The 19,867-nt window shown below is 34.0% G+C and overlaps 1 protein-coding gene across 5 annotated transcripts in view; it reads right to left on the reverse strand.

Moving 5' to 3' along the window:
* The window catches only part of LOC140135936 (uncharacterized), a 106,200-nt gene that overhangs the window by 30,929 nt on the left and 55,404 nt on the right, over nt 1-19,867 (reverse strand). For 3 of the 5 annotated variants that reach the window (XM_072157629.1, XM_072157628.1, XM_072157631.1), the window contains exon 4: nt 1,764-1,851. In XM_072157629.1, the coding sequence (XP_072013730.1) occupies nt 1,764-1,851 (88 nt within the window). Of the gene's footprint in view, nt 1-1,763; nt 1,852-16,847; nt 16,977-19,867 lie in introns of those variants that run through there. The other 2 variants (XM_072157627.1, XM_072157626.1) reach the window with 1 other exon arrangement.

The raw sequence follows: 19,867 nt of genomic DNA on the forward strand, positions 1-19,867 counted from the left end.
AGACCCGTGTTGAATAGACATTCAATGGTCAAGTTGGATATTTGATATTGAATATCTCACATTGTGGTTCTTTGTTCACTGATGGGTATAAACAGATTTGGTCCATTAAAACATTTGAACCATAAATATATTAATATTGTATTCAGTATAGATGCACATAAAAAGTACCGTATCATTTTGCTCATGTTTCATAACAAAGGCTATCCACTTTTGATATAAAATTGGAATGATTGAGACCATATTATTGGTCGAGCTATGAGTTTTAAAATATTGAACAAGACATAGTCGAGTCCAATATTTTAAACCTTAAAGCGAGAACAATAAATATTGGGCGTAAAGCATCCAATTTTATCATTATTATGTTTTGGATCCAATATTGTCACATACTTTGATTCATCAAAACATAACAATGACTAAAATTGAAACTTCTTCATTCCTTAAAATTCATAGAGTGTGGTTTATGGAAAATGATTTATTTTTTAATATGTTCACACAATAAACTTTCAAAGAGACGATTAAATAATTTTAAGATGTGAAATATTAAGGGCCTCATAAAACAAGACCGTTTTATTTTAAAGAAGGCTATTTAAAGAGGGCTGTTCCATTTAGCAGTAGCACCCCTCCCTCCAATTCATTTTCCCAATATGTATACCAGATTGATTTTAACACATGGTATACTCATTAATCGACCTGAAGTCTTTAATGCATTTTCCCCAAGACCAAAAAGATGAAAGCAACTTTTATCTTATAAAAGTAAAGATGATATAATAAAATATGATCATCATTAATTTGAACTTGATCATCTCCCCTCCTATGTTCTTCAACCACAGGTGCCGTCATGTACATTATGTAATTAAGTAGTTGATTGATTTTTTTTCCTTTCCAAGAAAAACCTATTGCAAATAACCACCAGGCAAACATTGTATTAATGCAAACCCAGCACGATCGATAACGAATGGTATGCCATTAGTGTGTTATGTGGTTTAACATTTAAAACTGTGTGCCCTGGTTTTCTAAAATCATCATCAGCATTTTGATGGATTTGAAGCAATTGAACTGGTTTTCCTTGATCCATTATGTGTGTATATTTATTGAATTCGCAAAACACATCAACGTTTATCAAAATTAAACCCGAATTTATTTGATAATTCAGGTCACTTAAACAATTTGAGAGAAATTCTTAAAGAGCTTCCACATTCTATATACTGGTTAGTGCATGAGCAACAAATTATTATTAAAAAGTGAATGATTTTATTTTTAGAAAAAGCTTCTGATAATCAACAAAATTTAAAATTTAAATTCAAAAGAAATATTGTGGATAAAATACAACTGAGGTATTTTAAATAATAGATGTCAATAATAACAACAACAGTAACAACAACGATGATGACGATGATGATGATAACAGTAATGTTGTTATTACAAGTATAAATAACAATCATCATCATCACCATCTTCATCACTGTAGTCATCAACACAGTTGACATCATCGTGGTCATCATCATCATCAACAACACAATACAACAGCAACAACAACAGCGAAGATGATGACAGTGATGTTGTTATTACAAGTATAAATAACAATCATCATCATCACCATCTTCATCACTGTAGTCATCAACATAGTTGCCATCATCTTGGTCATCATCATCAACAACACAACAACAACAACAACAACAACAACAACAACAACAACAACAACAACAACAACAACAACACTAAAAACATTTTTAAAATTCAAATTATTTAAATATTCAACTTACCGCCATCCTCAAATAATTTGCGTTTCAAAGATTTACTCTCTGCTGTTGCCTTCGCTGACTGTGGTGTTCGTATACTAGGCATCTTATCCTGCAAATGACACAAACAAAACCCACAAAGTCAGTCCTCAGTCAATATTATTAGGATACAAACCACCATCCCAACCATCCATCCTGCTAACCAAAGAGTATGTGTTTTAGCTTATACATGGGAGCATCCCCATCACTTAGTCACCTACGCGGTTACTTTTATTTCACAGTTACTCCCATTTATTTACGCTGGCGTGTATTCATCATATTTATCAACATAAATCCAGTTTACCGAAAATAAATACAGATGGTGATAGGTAAAACTATAACTGACATGTTTTCCGAGGATTTTCTCCGTCGCAGGAACCGCATAAACACACCGTGAAAATTACAATGGCGCACAAATATATTTGTTATTTTGCAATGCGAGAGCTGTCTATCTGTGGTCGAGGTCATGTGTCACAAGCGTAGTATATTATTAACTACGGTACTACATGTATGCACGGGGAGTTGAGGCAAGCACTCCACTCATGCGCTGCAGAGCCACACTGAACAAGGGCAATATTGCATACATCTATTGTTACGCTCAGAGATTTATCTTTCTGTTTTCCACTTGTCAACGAAAATAACACAGCCAAAGTAATTGCATCACCAATTTTGTTGTCATCTTTTTTTAACGATTATTATTCTTTTTTTTATACCTAAGCGGAGACAGACCTTGAAAATTTTCAATGCTTATTATTTCTTTCATCCGTCGTTAAACCTCCAGTGTCATTTTGGAAAATACAGTAAAATGAGATGGGATGGCGATTAAAGAAAATGCTATTAGCAGACGATATAATGCTCGCTTGTTTTCTAATTGCATCCGTAGGTTTCTCCTCTAATCAAATCATCATGAATTTTATTTTATTGATGAGATGGGTACAGTTCTTGCATTATAACAATAGGCAGACATGGAAGTAAAGCTTTCTCTCTCAAAATATCAAAATATAAGGGCTTTCTACGATGCACAATATGTACATGTATTTATAGGAATTCATATTTTTATATCAAATTCAAAATACAAATAAATTTTATAATGGAACTATTTGTCCATTAAATGTAATCATTCAAAAAATCATTGTAAAAAGCTTTCTCCCTCAAAAATGAGCTTTCTGCAGTGCACAATATGTGCATGTATTTAGAAGAACTCATATTTGTATATCACATTCAAAATACAAATAAATTTTATAATGGATCTATTTGTCCATTAAATGTAATCATTCAAAAAATCATTGTAAAAAGCTTTCTCCCTCAAAATGAGCTTTCTGCAGTGCACAATATTTGCATGTATTTAGAGGAATTCATTTTTTTCCATCAAATTCAAATACAAATAAATGTTATAATGGAACTATTTGCCCATTAAATGTAATCATTCAAACACACTATTTTACTTTTACAAGAAAATTGCAACCTGAATGAATCAATTTTGAGAAACTTTTTAATGTAAATTTTATACAAAACACATGAACAATGTCTTGTTTACATTGTATATTGTCAATGCAAATACAAAATTTGCCATAACACAGATTTCAAACATTTCATATATTATATTATTTTGACCATTAGGCCCCTAACAGTCTATTTTGAGTTTCCCGTCACATAATTTCTGAAAACAAGTGAGGTAACCTTTTCATTATTCATTATTTTTCTGCCTTTCATTATATGACCAACACGCATGTAAAATGTGTTGATATTTGCTGCTCACTCACTTGAAGATGGATGTTTAGCCCAAATGAGATTCAAAAGTACCGGTATATTAAAAAGAGTCTGCAAGGTTGACAGCAAAATGCATGTTTTGATTTTGATTTTTCCACAAAAAATAAAGGGATATTCATTTTTTTTTGTGCAAATATAACCAGTTTTTATTGGTAATTTTTGGAAAATTACAATAATGAATTCAAGTGAGGGTCAGAAAATGAAGTGAGGGCGGGTGACGGGAAACTCAAAATCGACTTTCCTTGGCCTTATGTGCAAAACACAAAATGTATGTGCATAATTTCTATGGTACACAACCTTAAAATAATTCTGCAAAATTGATTTCCAAATACTACATTGTACATTGTAAGTTTGTATACTATATTTTTATTAAATTTTTTATGATTAAAATATTTATTCTCATAATAATTATTATTACTCTACAGTTGACTGTTATATGACCTCTCATCTCAGTCAGTCATTCAGTCAATCAGCAGTCCCAACAATGCAAAATGCTAATTTCATTAGGGTTGGTTTTAAATTTTTAAGTAAACAACAACGTTGTCAGCTTGGTGTAGAGGGCATGTTGTGCGTGTTCTGCGCTGTCAGCATTCGGTATAGAGTGAGCTAGCCAGCTGTGCTCTTATCATGTGAGTCATTGCCTATATTTAGCACGCTCACTCTCTGGCTTGCAATAGGATCATGTTCGGCCTTATCATGTTCGCCATTCCTACACTTCGTCTTCATTTAACTCATTCTATGCAATCAGCAGGAAACATTTACGACTTTTGGATTTAGCAAACTATAAAATATTTTTATTGTCATTAAAAGTTGTATTTTTATTTTCAAAGCCAGGTGTGAGAATACAATCGAAAGCATGTAAAATCTACCACAAATGCTCCAAAATGGACTAAAAATAAACACAAACACAGAATTCGGGTAACAAAAGCAGAAATTCCGGTTAAAACATGAACAATTATCATACCTGAAAATATGCCAACCGCATAAAATGTAGCTAAAAATTACTTGAAACATAACATAATGGAATAACTGAAACATGACAATTTATTTGAGTACAAAACATTCGAGGAAAATTTAAATTATATTTTCTGATATGCTTCGTTTGATGTGAAAAAACATTTGATTTGAATCAAATAATACAAAAAGTATAATTTACACAATAGGAAGAATCAATTGAATAAATGAGAAATAACAATGGATTCTGCCATATGCTTTGAAATTTTTCCTTTCAAACCACACCTTAAATTACCCAATAGTTAAATAACACAATAGCACCTGTACATATCAATTGGTTTATTATTATTTGCTGGTACCTTGAAGCCTGTAATTAATATCTACATCCATTTGAAATTTTCATTTTATTTCCATTTCAATTATAATTTTCAAATTTGACTGGTAAAAACGAGAACTCAATTTCAGACTCATTTTGTGGTTGCAATTTCACTGTTCTACATACATGTACACACTACACAGATACAGGACAGAGCAAACGTGTTACTGTTTTTCATGTTGCAAATATGACAGACTCACTGTGCAGCTAAATTATCTGTTACAACATTTCATAAATTATCAAAGTTGAAAAAAATCACACAAGTTCACTCAGTCATACTACCGAATCTAAAAGGGGTTTTTACATTTTAAATCAGGATTCTTCATAGTTATGAAAATTAATATAATATGTCCTATTCCACATGCAGCTCATTTAATTCACCAGTCTTATGTAATTGTAAGGGAATAAACTCATCCCGCCCCCCTTTAATCGCAAGTAGTCTTTGACAAAGACTACTTTATAAATGGACCCAGGCCCGGCACAGACCCGCATATTATCGCAGCAAATCTGACCACCCCCACCCTCTGTAACAAAAGCATTAGTGGGTCAAAATAGCATTTTTTGTATTAGTACATATCAAGAAACATAACTAACATTTTTTAAGTCTCTCCCTCTCTAACGATTTTCTTTCAATAAAGCTTCATTGATGTGTTGGTTTGTTCACTAACACTAGTCAAATAAGGAAGAAAATTGCATTATTAAACCCGTTACCAATAAAAAGGCAAAAAAACATCAATTTGCCACAAATTATTGATTACAAGTCAAGTAAAAACACAATTTGTAGCATTTCAAAAAGCCATTTCGAGACACCTGCTATTTCGCATCAGTTATTAATTGCCCGCGCTTTCACTCTTAGTGGTACTTGTTCTAACCATGCATACAATGATGATGATGCGAACATCAGATGATGATGATGAGTTCACGGTTGAAAGTTCCTGATGTCATCATCGTTACTTCCACGTGGACTCAAATATGGCAATAATAACATCACTTGATGGGAAGACTTTTTGGCACAAAGAAATGAGTCATATTTTTTCTTCAAATTTTACGTGGAAACTGTGTCAGTTGACAAGACAAAGTGGGATGTGGTTTCTTCAAATAAGTCATCAAATTATTATGATCACATGCCGGGGTAAATTAGTTTCATTTATTGTTAATAGGATGAGGTAGAAGTGTGGGTTTATTATTGTTCATTGCTTGAAATATGGGGCAGGGGCAAGATGTATTCTAGTATAAACACACCTCAAAACCCATCGGAATGATGTCATACCACCGCAATCAATGATCCGTACACAGTATGTGCGCAACTCAGTTATTACATCTTAACATTATGCTGTGAGAGTGAACGTTGATCATATCAAGTGTTTTTTATTCAAACTAAAAACTAAATTTTCTGTTTATCAACAATACAATAATAATGTTTTGCTATTTGGTCATTTTCACGGTAAAGGGTGTAACTTTTGATTTTTAGGGTCAAAATTTCAAACCACTTAAATATGTTTCTGTTTACTGTAATCATGCATAGAAGCAACTTAAATTCGAGTAAAATAGTGTTTCAAGGCTTAAACCTTTTGATTTCTGATAAAAATTTGACATTTCCATAACATTTTGGTTAAAATCTAAGAAAAATGTATTTTACATAAGCTCAGAAAATTATGACATGAAAGCTGGAATACATGTGAAATCCCATTCCAAAGTAAGTCAACAGATATAAGTTAAATTTTATACCATGTTTTGCTATGTTTGTAATTGCAATTTTGAAATTTTTAACATCAAGGGTCATTTGCAATGGAAATTTCCCAACCTTAAACATATTTTTAAGTTTTAATTGGGTTCCTAAAATAATTTAAATGTCTAACTTCATGTACAAATACTACTTGATGAAAGGAACCTCCCAGCCAAGTTTCACAGAAATTGGAGTTATTTTTTAGAATTGGCAATTCAAGCGATTTGTGTTTCGGAGGCTTCAGTTAACAACACAGGTGATCATAAAAGTAAAATATTTGGCTAACTACTACAAGTTGACATGAAAAATAGGTAAAAATATCACAATTACCAATTTTCATGCTTTGCTTCTAAGTATTGAATTTCAGTTGTGACAAAAATTAAATTATCACAGCAAGTCATTTTTTTTTTTTTTTTTGAGGCTTCATGTTAACAATGGTTAAACATTGCAGAAGTAGTTTTTTTGAAAACAACACTGTTGGGATCATCTAAGCTGTTATTTTCTTGTGTGTATTGAATCAATGATTCTATGCGGCAGATATTGTAGATTTATAACATGGTAATTTTTTCACCCATTTGTTAAGTATGGTGTTATTTGCATGTGAAGCCTCCAAAGCGGGCTTTCTTGGATATCAGTATATTTTTCAAGCATTAACCATAATATCAATTTTTTTTTAATTTATGACATTCTGCACATATCATGCAACAATTACAATGCAGATATCAATATGGAACATACCAATTTAGATATGCATAGATGATAATTAAGCTTACTGTTTTTTCGGAGGCTTCATTTGTTTCGGAGGCTTCAATTGTTAACGGAAAGGTTGTATTGGGTCCCATTTTCAAACGGTGATATATATCTCCATGATTTAAAAACAAGTGACTTGAGGATCTACTTTGCTACATTTTGATAAATAGATTGGATGAGCTCTTTTATTTATATTTGCCCAAGCTTGCTGAACAGTTTGTTTCGGAGGCTTCAAAAAAAAGTTAACGGAAAATCGGCTCTTTGAAGTCAAGATTTTATAAAAATTTTAAAAGCTTGCAAATCAACTAATTTTTGTTACCCATTTCAAGTTAAGATATCAACTGTTATGAATCAAGAAGAAGTGAAGAAATAACCAAGAATTATGAACCAAAGCTATACCCACAAAGTTTGTTAACAATTGTTAACGGAAAATGAAACCTCCGAAACGACAAATATCGAAGTCCGGTTCTCAAAAATACAGGGCTGTTCACAATTAAATCTAATGTGGCAGTGTTTACTGAACATATGACCGTACTTTCAGGATAAGAAAAATTATCCATGAACTAACTGAAGAAAACACAGGGTTTTACAAAATGTTACTGTTTTTACAGTTTTTCAAAATGGCAATATTAGGTACATTTAAGCCTGCTAAAACTGAACGCAGTAACTCCCGAAGATGATTATGCTACCCAAGGTAGCTGCTAACTAGATGACTTATGTGGCCAAAAATCATGGAATTCTGTGGCTTTATTAGAAAACTACGGATCAAAATGTTAAAAATCCAAAGTTACACCCTTTACCGTGAAAATGACCATTTACAATGTTGTTGTTATTTCAGCCATTGTTCATACTTTGAATTGGCTTTTGGTACTAAAAATAACATTATTTATTTTTAACTTGGCTTTTGTAATGATAACATTATTTTGACTTGGCTTTTGTACTGAAAATAGCATTTTTTCTTAACATAAATGTAATGATCATAATTATAAATTGTGTGCGACTGAAAGTTTATCATTTCAAGAAGTATTTTTTCTTTATTCAAACTAAAAACTTAATTGTCTGTATTTTCTTAACAATAACATACATGTAATGATCATAATTATATTGCATGTGAATAAATGTTTTTCATTTCAAGAGTTGCTTTATTTTCTTTATTCAAACTAAAAACTTAATTGTCTGTTTAACAATACAATGTTGTTGTTGTTTTAGCAATTGTTCAAAATAACATTATTTACACAACTCATTCTACAACAACACATGCCAAAAGATACAACTTTGTTCATATACATGTCAACTGTTTGAAAAAATGTTGCCAGAATTTCAAAATCAGAAAACTGTTTAATCCTACTGACATTTCACATTAGAAAACATGACAATTTCAACAGCAAATAAGTCTCATATATAATCATGACATTTGTAACATAATCCCCAAATGTTGTTTCCAATTCTACTAATAACAACATCCGTAATGTCATACACAACAAACACCAATCTATGACCTTTACAGACGAGCTAACCAAAGCTGCATAAATCTACATGACAAAATAACAAGATACGATTTCAGTCTCTCTAGAGTAATACCGGCGTACGGAATAACTCGCATTGACCGCTCGCCTCTCCGACTGGACAAACACGAGAAAGAGGAGGATAGCATCGGTCAATGACTCAGACTCTGTGCAAGTCCCTGAAGGGTCAACACTGCCATGTGGCTATTCCAGTTGACATCCATACACCCTCTATAATCTCCCAAACAGGAGTGTGTGAATTTCAAATGGAGTCGCCGATTCAAATAATCCTATTATAAAAACACACTCCCTGTGTGGAAGATTAAGGTTGTGTCTTCCACAGCGGGTGTATGGATTTCAATTGGAACAGCCTGTCATGTGGCTGCAGTTTGACCATCACGTCTGTTATGTATTCGCTTCCTGTACCATTGACATGACACTTCATCTATATATCCCTCGTATCTTTTTGCTATCATACGTTATCTCGTGGTGCTGATAGTAACTGGGCAAAGTCTAAGCCTTACCTGCCAATGTCACTGGTCTCAAGTGCATAAAGTGACATAACGTAGGCGATATCAATTGAAAATACGCTATTGATGGGGTGGCCATCGCTCCGTCATATACCATACGCTTCATTTCAATTCGGCACTCTCTGTAGTGATAGAGTAACCGACCAAGCATCCACTTTCGATTCTAACCGCCAAAATGTATTCACATTACAAACAGCCTGATAAATTGCTAATTATTAACTGAGATCATCAGTTTTGTTTCTCATCTTCTTCATTATGCTTTAATTATTAACCAGCAAACAAAATTGGTAAACCAATGCAGCCATATTAAACTTGTTTATAAAAGCCGCCAATAGTTTACAAATTATGTAACATCTTTGGTACAATGCAGAGATATCAGTAAGATCATTTTTAACTAAATTGATTTATATAACAAGAGTTATTTTTTTCAGGCCTCAACCATTATTATAATATTACATTATTGTCACACAAAAAATGAAATATTTTCATCAAGTACCACACCTAAATAAAATGACTTGTACTTTCATACCTCCAACCAGATTTACATAAACCGCAAGTCCACACATTCACTATAATAGATAGCTTTTAAAAGAAATACCCCTTTATCTTTATCTTATGAAATATAAATTCAGTATAGGATATTTTGTCACCGAGTCTAATGCAGTAACGCTTGATATAACATAAGGTATTTGTCCAAGCCTTCGTAAAAGTCTAGGCACTGCTAGCGTAACCTAGATCTAACCGAAACAGCTGCACTGACTGACTAGCAAACTACAAACACTACTGCGCTCGTCCTATCCGTAAAATTCAAAATTATATTTATATTAGATTAGGGTAGAGATGATGATGTTTCGCTAATAATACGCTAGATGATGCTGTTGAACTCAAGTTTTCTCCGAATCTGCCGAGGTAATCACCTGACTGGCTGATTGCTGCATCTCCTCCATATGCAAGCACAAACGTACGATATATAAATTTCATAAGCTTAAGGTGATGTAGACAGAGGCATATCTGTTAGCATTGAAAGTCCAGTGTCAGTTGCACATGAATCTCTTCTGTGCCACAATTTTAGTTTTACCGAAGTCAGTGGGTTCAATAAAGCCTCCCATCCACCCTGCATGATACTCATGGCAATGTAAGATATAGGCCTATACAATTATAAAATCACAAGATGAAATAATGCATAACTGTCTAAAAATTCCCCCTTTGCTAAGATTTCAATTCGCCAGCAAAGTTACTGGATCACACACCTGATTATTAAACCATGATCGAAACAATCACCACTTAAAGTATATGGCACTTGAAGGCATACCACAATAGTGTGATCCGGTAACCAAGAGAATTACGTAACCACCTCGATGGCGAATTATGTACATTGTATAACCCTGTTTACAGTAGGAAAAATCTCCATTTGATTTTCGACCTGAGAGACAAAACAACATAATTAATTTTTTTGGAAAATTGCAAAAAAATTCAATCATTGTCACCTTACCATAAGACTCAATTTAAAGGAAAATCAACAAACAGAAAAAACACCTTATTTTTGTGTAATTAGCTTCCTGATGCATAAAATATTAACAGCTGAAGAGATACACTTGATTTGACCCGAGTTGCCAAAAAAAATTTCAGCCCAATGGAAAAAATCACCCAATCCTTCTCTTCATGATTGGTTAATACAGGCACAGCAAACTAAATAAAAATTCCTTTAAAAAAGGAATGGGGCGCCCAAATTATGTGAGCTTGGACGTGATATGGTGAATTCCATGGCATGGTGTTTAGATTTGGTCCCGGGGATTTGGTATCATAATGATTTTTTCTAGGGCAGAGTAGAAGATGATCAAATGCAAGACAAATGTGTTTGATTGGGGAAGGTGTATCACAGGACCGTTTTGGATGAAATAAATTGAATTGGAATGAAGCTGTCGTGTCAATTTGCGATTATGTGGGGTGGGGAGTTCAATTTTGGGGCATATTGTAGTGATGATATTGCTTTGGATATTGAATATTGTTGAATTTCGTTATGCAGGGGGTATATGATGGATAGTATAGAAGAGGATCTACCCTATGTTGACCAAAAGAAAAGTTTTTATGAATGTATAACGTCTGTGATCCCGGGTCTGTGATACATATACATCATAACGTCTGTGATACATATACATCATCTACTTGCTAATACACTGAAAATCTAATAGAGATGAAGGATAAAAGACAATTACAGAACATTCATTCTTCAAAAGTAGCTATATGGGTATACAATGTTTACAAGATAAGAACGTTAATGTTTTGTACATGAACGTAACATCTTTGATACATAGTTGTTAACACACTGAAAATCTGACTAGAGATTTACAATTTGATGATATCCAAAAGAATACTTACTAACTTAGCATTGAAGAATTAAAATAATTACAGAACTTTCATTTGTTAACATACACGTAGCAATGATTAACAATGTTGAAAATACAAACGTAACGTTTTGTTCATAAACATAACATCCTCGACACATCTAGGATCCGCATAATTTGTTGATTAATGTCATAAACAGTCACAAAAGATTTATGGTCTGATCATTTTATCATTTTAAGGGGGACCCGATATTGCATTTGGAAGAACCAGGCTTTTCAATTACTATCAAAACTGCTGGGTACCAAACCTTTTGATACAGCTTGTATAGTAATTTGTTCTAATTTCCATGCAAAAGGAGCCAGTTGTTTCATCCTTAAAACAAATAGGCTACACCATAATAATATTTCCAATTACCATGCAGATAGATAAGACCTTGGTAAGATAAGCGTGTTAATTGTTATGTCACTATCACTATCTTGATCTTGATAAGATGCCTGACTTTGAAACTTTGGGTACAAAAACTCATACTCTGCAAGTTAGGTCAAATTTTGCACTATGATTGTTTATTTGAGCTTATTGGACTATGCCATTCAGATTAGGCTATTGTAATCCATAGTGTTGGTCACCGTCTATCGGGTTCTAAGAGGCGGTAAACTGGTTACAAAGGTCAAAGTGGTTACAAAGGTCAAAGGTCTCGATTTATTTGGTGTTTTTACAAATCCATTAATTTTGTCTTTTAAACAAAGAATATACGCACACCATTTTATCCTGTGCATAACAGAAAACAATAATAAAATAAAATCCAAGCATATTGTGGATTTATTTCTGAGCAAGGGCATAATTTTAGCAAAATAGCACAACAATTGCGGAGTAAATCTAGTAAGACTGAAATTAGAAGCTACTCACAAGTACATGCCTATATTGTGGGACGCCTCCGTAGAGGGCGCCCCAAAAAAAGTTGCAGAAAGCCAATATTTAAAAGTCGCCTATTCTTTTCCCTTATCATTGGTGTCTATGGAACAAGGATCTTGGGATGTTCAACAAAAATCGCAGGAAAAATCTTCAAAGTCGCCTAATTGGGCTAACAAATCACTGGGTTTGGCAATCCTGGATTTGACTGGGATAGGATGCGCAGGTAGACAATTAGAAGTGTTTTGTTGTTTTGTTTTAAATAAATAACCACTCTGTTTACATTATTCATTCATTAACGACGACAACCTCTTATTTGTCATTCTACTGAGTTTAATAGGGACTCTTATACAAGATTTATGTATGCAATCTACTTATCAGGGGTAGTGCAATAAAACACCATCTGCAATAGCTCCCCTATATATAATAGCAGGCTTCGAAATTAAGGAAGGCCACTAAGACCATGCCTCTTGGTGCCAGAATTCCTTCCCACAATGCAATAGGCGCATAACTGCATTACATAACAGATACAATGCAATAAGAATATTACATAACAATAGATGCTGTTTTGAAGGTTAATACTTTATTATGCAATATTGTAAGGAATTTCGACATTAAAAGCGACTTGAGTAGAGAAGCAGTAAATTTGCATATTCGGTAAAAGATGAGCAGTAATTTTTGTTATGACATCATCTTGTTTGTTAAGGAGCAACATAACAGGGTATAATAATGATGTAACAATACAGGCAAATTGCTGCCTGCACTCATTAGCATGATTAGGGGCCATCCATCTTTGAAGATGCAGACCGTATGGTTGGAATAGAGCCAATTCAATCTCAAATAATTACTTCATTAGCAGGCTAATATTATATCTCTTTCTTTTATTGACAAAATTTTGTGGCCATATTGAAGAAGAAAATAATTGATGATGATGATTGGTAGGTAGGCGTAATTGACGGTAATATTAGTACAATGACTGTCTTCAGCAAAAAGGTCATTTAAAAAGGTCACTATTTGACTGAGGTAGTTGAAACACTTAAGTCAAATCAATGACCTCTTGAAAACAACTTCTTACTGAAGAATATTCTTAAACATTGGCATTCTATCAAAATAAATCCCCTACAGTAGAATGGCAAAAAAAATGTATTTTCAACAGAATATGTAAAAATACAGATATCTTATAAATGAAGAGGTTTTGTCAGACAGTCATGTAGGCCTGTACATAAAATTGGTTTCTTTTTGAATTGTGGCAACATATACATTATTAGAAAAACATAAAAAATTTATAGTTTTAGTCTGTAGGCCTAAACATGTTCACCAAAGAATGGCACATCTAGGTTTTGATGCAGATTTCTGTAACATTTAAATATATTGAACTGACAGTGACAACTATTTTTAGAAAACACATAGGGCCTACTTCAGTACATGTACATGCGCTACATAAACACTGCTATATAAACACTGGTAAGCTGATAAAAAAACCCATGAATGATACTTGGTGCTCCACTTGTAAAAGGAATTGTACTACAGGTATCACATGACTATTGCAAATACAATGTATGCCTACGGTAGCTGTAAAAGACAGAAAACAGAAATGACAGAAATGACAGAAAAGACAGAAAAGTTTGGAGTTATGAACTAGAGAGTAGTTATTGATAGTAATGAATGCAAATGAGTGAGAATGAGTCGAAATGAATCACTGTATAGACTCTATGTGGTCCTAATGTAACACTGTCACAAAAGTCTGGACTGTGCCTCAAAGCATGTTTTAAATGGTCTATGCTCTAAGCCAGAAAGCCTTGACCAGCTACAGGACCTGCTGATACACAGCAGGATCGTTTTGCATACCTGCATATTTTTAGAGTTTCTTAGTGGCGCAGTGAGTATGGTATAAGCTACTTTATTTGAAGTGCATGTGATGTTGGCGAGAACTTTGTGGTGGTGGAGTACAGGAGTACATGGCGAGGGGTGGATGCTGATATGATCCCCACAATTAGATTTTTATTAGCTTTTACTATATATGGCACAACAAATTGTGATAAAGCAGGAGACACAATTGAAGACTCTATATCCATTCCAAAAATAAGCAAACTTCACAAGTTACCCACAATTAGATGAAAACAATTTAATAAAAAAGTCTAGGCCGGCTGAAAAGCTGCCCCTTTTCCCCTGACGCCCCGGCCCCTCCCCCCGATAGCCATGCTACTGTTGATCTGAGTGCATGAAATGATGAAAGTAATCCGTGCACGGACATGGCAGGTAAGGCCCGAGGTAAGTAGGCATTCATGAAGCTGAAAATAAGGGTGGCACTGTTAAGGTGCCTGTAGCTCAAAAATTTGTTTAATTACAGAAACTAAATTTTGTCACATTCACCAAGTTTGATGGCAATCCAACAATCTATACTCGGATGACCTTGACAATTTTCGGCACCCGATGGTAATCGCATCCACCAAGTTTTATGGCAATCCAGCAAACTATCAATTAATGGGAACATGCATCTTTAAACATTAACTCCCAACATTTTAACTCCCACAGCTTCCTGACAACTCTCTAATTCATAACTCCAAACTTTTCTGTCTTTTCTGTCATTTCTGTGATTTCTGTTTTCTGTCTTTTACAGCTACCGTGTATGCCTACATTTATTTGCTATGTGAAATTTCCACACCACATCACCCCACCATCTCTAAAGAAATATCCATGTGAAAAAAAAAGCAAAATGTGCCAATTCATGAACACACAAAACGCTCAATTACTGAAATTACTATTTATAAATATTCAAGCATGAAAAAATACTACTCAATTCCTGCAATTCCCTTTCAAAACTAAACCAATTCATGACCTTGGGTGTAACTATACAGAATGATGCAAAATTGTTGATAATAATAACAATATTAGTTCCCATTCATCATCCAATGGCCTTCACACCTGAGAAATTGTATAGAAACCCTGCAGCTACCTTTCACCAGGTAGTCCCTGGTATTGTTCAGTTCAATACATTTTCACATCAAAAGATCCATAACAAATCAGTCAAATATAACTTTTGCCTGTGCCCTTGATTAACCATGCATAAACTGAAAGGATAACAAAAGCTGTGACTAACAACAAGGCTTCTTCAGTTTACATTAATTTTAGTTTTGAATGTTACTTTATTACTATCAATGGCACTTGTTAAACAATTCAAGGATACAACTTTTATGATATGAAATAACAAACCAACATTATTTACATTTGAACAAACCCACTGATGTAATGTAACATAAAACACTTCAAGGATACAACTTTTAAAGAGGGGTGAACCAAACCTGCCTGGTTATAAAATTACTTGGTGATAAGTTATCCATTTCATATCTCCTCCAATACCTACAAGGTTCATCTCTGAATTTGTCTGGTGTTAATTGATGCAATAACATTAAAACATCAATCAAATTCAGATATATTACATTGTCACGGATTAATTTGATAACCAGGCAGGTTTGGTTCACCCCTGAAGAACTGCTCTGGCAGGGCTACCTCTTTACAGCAAACCAGTGTATATTTACATTTGAACAAACCCACTCAAATAATGTAACATTAAATATTAAACTAAAGCGTAGGTTTCCTCATATCACAGTCAGGTGATCCACCAACTACTGTATAAGTGGTAATTTTCGCGTACAGTTATTTTCGCAATTTGGAGTGAGAGACACATTTTCGCGAAAGTTATTTTCGCGATTGCCCAGTCCTTCCCTATACTCGTAATACATTATTGCATACATTCGCGAGGTGTTATTTTCGCGGTTGGAGCTCTAATCGCGAAAATAAAACCCTCGCGAAAATTACCACTTATACAGTATTTAACAACCAACAGCTGATTAAAGTAGTGTATTTTTACCAATGTATTAATCTATGTTTATAATGTAAATCCTTTCAAATAACATTCACCAACTTCATTTAAATTAAAAACAGACATACTGCAAAGTTCTTGTTATATTTCTTGAAATTTGAGCAAAAGCGAAGAGGGAAAAACCTGAACTTGGTCGATCAAGTTTCCTCCAAAGAGCTCAAACTACTGATTAATTTTGTAGATTTTACAAGACTATTCTGGAAATAATAAGTGTAATTCTTCAGAGGCCTGCTGGGTTCGACACAGAGTGGTACAAATTGCAAACCAATATTCAAGAGGTATTTTCTAAGCAAAGTTTCCTGATCCCATTTCAAACTCACCTCCACACGCTCATCAATTCTTCTCACAAAAACATCAAGAAAACGCAAATTAGCAGCAGCCTTGAATGCATAATTAAATTTCTCATGGTACACAAGTTTACAATTACTTCCCATTTAGCATAAATTTAACCTCCAGACTTTCTATTCTGCACTCAAGCTGAAAGATTTTAATAATAACACTCCCTGTCTCAATGCATTCTTGTATTGTTATGACTACCACATCAACACAATGAGTTGAGTCGATCCCTTACAGGCATTCAGCCTAACCATGGAGGGCAAAGGGGTCAGCTTGGTAAATCTTTGTGGTTTAAGGGAAGTACTCAATGTGTGGTTAGGAACTGCTGGCAGTCCTATACCAGGAAACCACATGAGTCACGAATAGCAAAATTATTGCAAACTTGTGGCTTGCTTGATATGTCAGCACAGCATGCTAATCCAGTACACTTGTGTATAATTTTATAAACCGCCAAAATATTAAATGACATGTTGAGTCTGTTTTTCTTGGCCCACAATAATGTAAATTTACTTCTGTGTTCCTAGACAGTGACTTGACAAAAAAATGTCTGACCATGTCTACTACATGTAGTACAAGCTGGCACAAAGTTATAATTATATGGCTTGCAATAACAACATTATATTCCTTTCTAAGAGTGAACAAATAATCTTTATGCAGACTAACTTTGTAACAAAAATTTAAGGGATTTCTGTTACAGATGTGCAAATATTACATTTTATTTCATTTCGATTGATTCATTCCAATGTTTATTTTTATTTTACACCAGAAATATCCACATTTTTCATGTTCAACCACCAATATTGAAGATCCCCCATCGTTTGAGGCCCTGTATAATTCAAAGCTAGGTGTCATGCTATTCTTCATCTCTGGGGCCCCACACTCAAACAGCTAGACCTAGTTAAGTCAAGTTGATTGATAGTTAATTATTATCTTTATCAGAGACAAAAGGGGCTCAAGAAAAGGGGATGATACCAATAACAAACAGATGACAAATGATGCATCAACAGGGATGTTTAAGCAGGCCTGAAGAAAAAAAACCTTAAAATCTGGAGAAAAAAATCTTGGAAAAGGTGAGTGAATTTGGGCTGAAAATTAATAGAAGTGCAGAAATGTGGACCAAACAAATCTAGAATTCCTGTTTAATCCTGAAATCTTGCATTCCTAATCTACATGTATTGTATGTAACATGTAAGCCGATCTGGTTTTACCTTCATGTACATACATTTTTATAATCATAAACCATTAATGATAATCCCAAGCCTAACCCTAAATTCTACCCTTAAATTTTGAATTTGTGACTAATCCTTACATGAACGTACATGTACAACTGCTGATACTGATCCTTGGTGTAATAATATTTGCACTGAAATATGAGTTCAACTCATGTCACACTCATCATAATTTCACTCAAACTCAAATTACCTCAGACAATCATTTTTAACATGTAAGTTGTTGTTAAAATTGACTTCAATGGCGAATGAAGATGACGAGAGTGAGAACGAGGAAGAGGAGAGAGTGAAAGGCTTAGGTGTCGTGAGGAAGATGAAGTTGAAGTAGACGACACATCCGGCATCAATCTATTTGGTTAGAGCCTCAATGTGAATTTACACTGAAATATAAGTAGTGACAAGTACGGATCTGACACCCACGTCGCATCCTGGCAAATACAGGCAATCTAAAATTATGTTTACAAATAACGGTTCATTATAAGATGTAAGCCCTACATAACCTGCTACTCCTTAATAAAGGGGCATCTCATAGTAGAGTGTTTATATTGAACACCCCGCATTACCGCATTTTCACATTCACTCGCATTTTAATCTTCTTGCCGTCATCAGGTTGTTTCTACTGCATTGTACATGCAGGGTAACAATTCACTACTCGTATATTTAGTGGGGAGAATGGAAGTCTAGAATATTTTGACTGCTTATTCTGTATTGTAGTAGGCTAACTTCCAATGTCGCTCACAAAATCGTCACCTGAACTGTTTCTACTGCAAAGTTACTGTGTATTCGCCACTATTCCACCTCAAAATGTGGCTGACAGTGAGGTTTGCTCGCATCACCCCACATTCACCTTCCCCCGATCTGTTTCTACTGGGGTTGTTAACATGTATTCAATGCATCACCCCGAATTAACTTGAAATTCAATGGCAACCGTTTGCTCAATAGAAACATGCTGTTAATGTTTATGCGATTGAACATGATTTAATATGTTGTAAGAGTACCTCAGTGTTGTAGGCCGACATACATATTGTAAATGTAGGGCCTATGTATGTCACAGAATGAATTACTGTAGTTGAATATTATTGTTTAAACAAATTTATGTTTTCTGTTGAACATAATATTACAACGCCATTGTTGTTCATGATATTTAAGTTTTATATTTATTCACAGTACATTATAAGGATTTATAAAATTTATTTGACATTTGATAGAATGGCTAAACACATGCATGCCCATACCAAACACAAAGCGATTATTTGAAAGCGTTTTTTTTTTCATCAAATATTAATTTTAACCACTCACAGGATGTCAACTGCAGCAGATGGCACAGCACAATAATAAACATGACATTGGACTTTGGCCCATCTGTGGTAATTAATACAGGCAGGGATCATATTATATTGCTGGCAACAAATATTTGTGTTTTTTTACGTGGGCGTAATATCTACTGAAGCATGATTACCAGGAAATATGCATTAGCTCTATAGCATGGACTGTATAGACCGAAACTCAAGCGGAACGGTATAACTATTGAAATGGCAGCCACGTTGGTTTTAAGTTTTAAGTGACAGAGGGACAGGTGTCTAGTTCGATTCCAAAACCATTCATACCCATCACATGTTTTATTGTATTATCGTGCGAATTGCCTTGTGGTACCTTATTATGGTAGACAGAATTTTATTTAAATGAGGACAAGTGACGATTCGATAGGGTCTAAACACATGATACATGTACATGGTATAGTCAAAGATGGAATTGTTTCAGTTTAATATTTTTAT

This window comes from Amphiura filiformis, chromosome 16 (assembly GCF_039555335.1).
Source record: "Amphiura filiformis chromosome 16, Afil_fr2py, whole genome shotgun sequence".
Lineage (NCBI taxonomy): Eukaryota > Metazoa > Echinodermata > Ophiuroidea > Amphilepidida > Amphiuridae > Amphiura > Amphiura filiformis.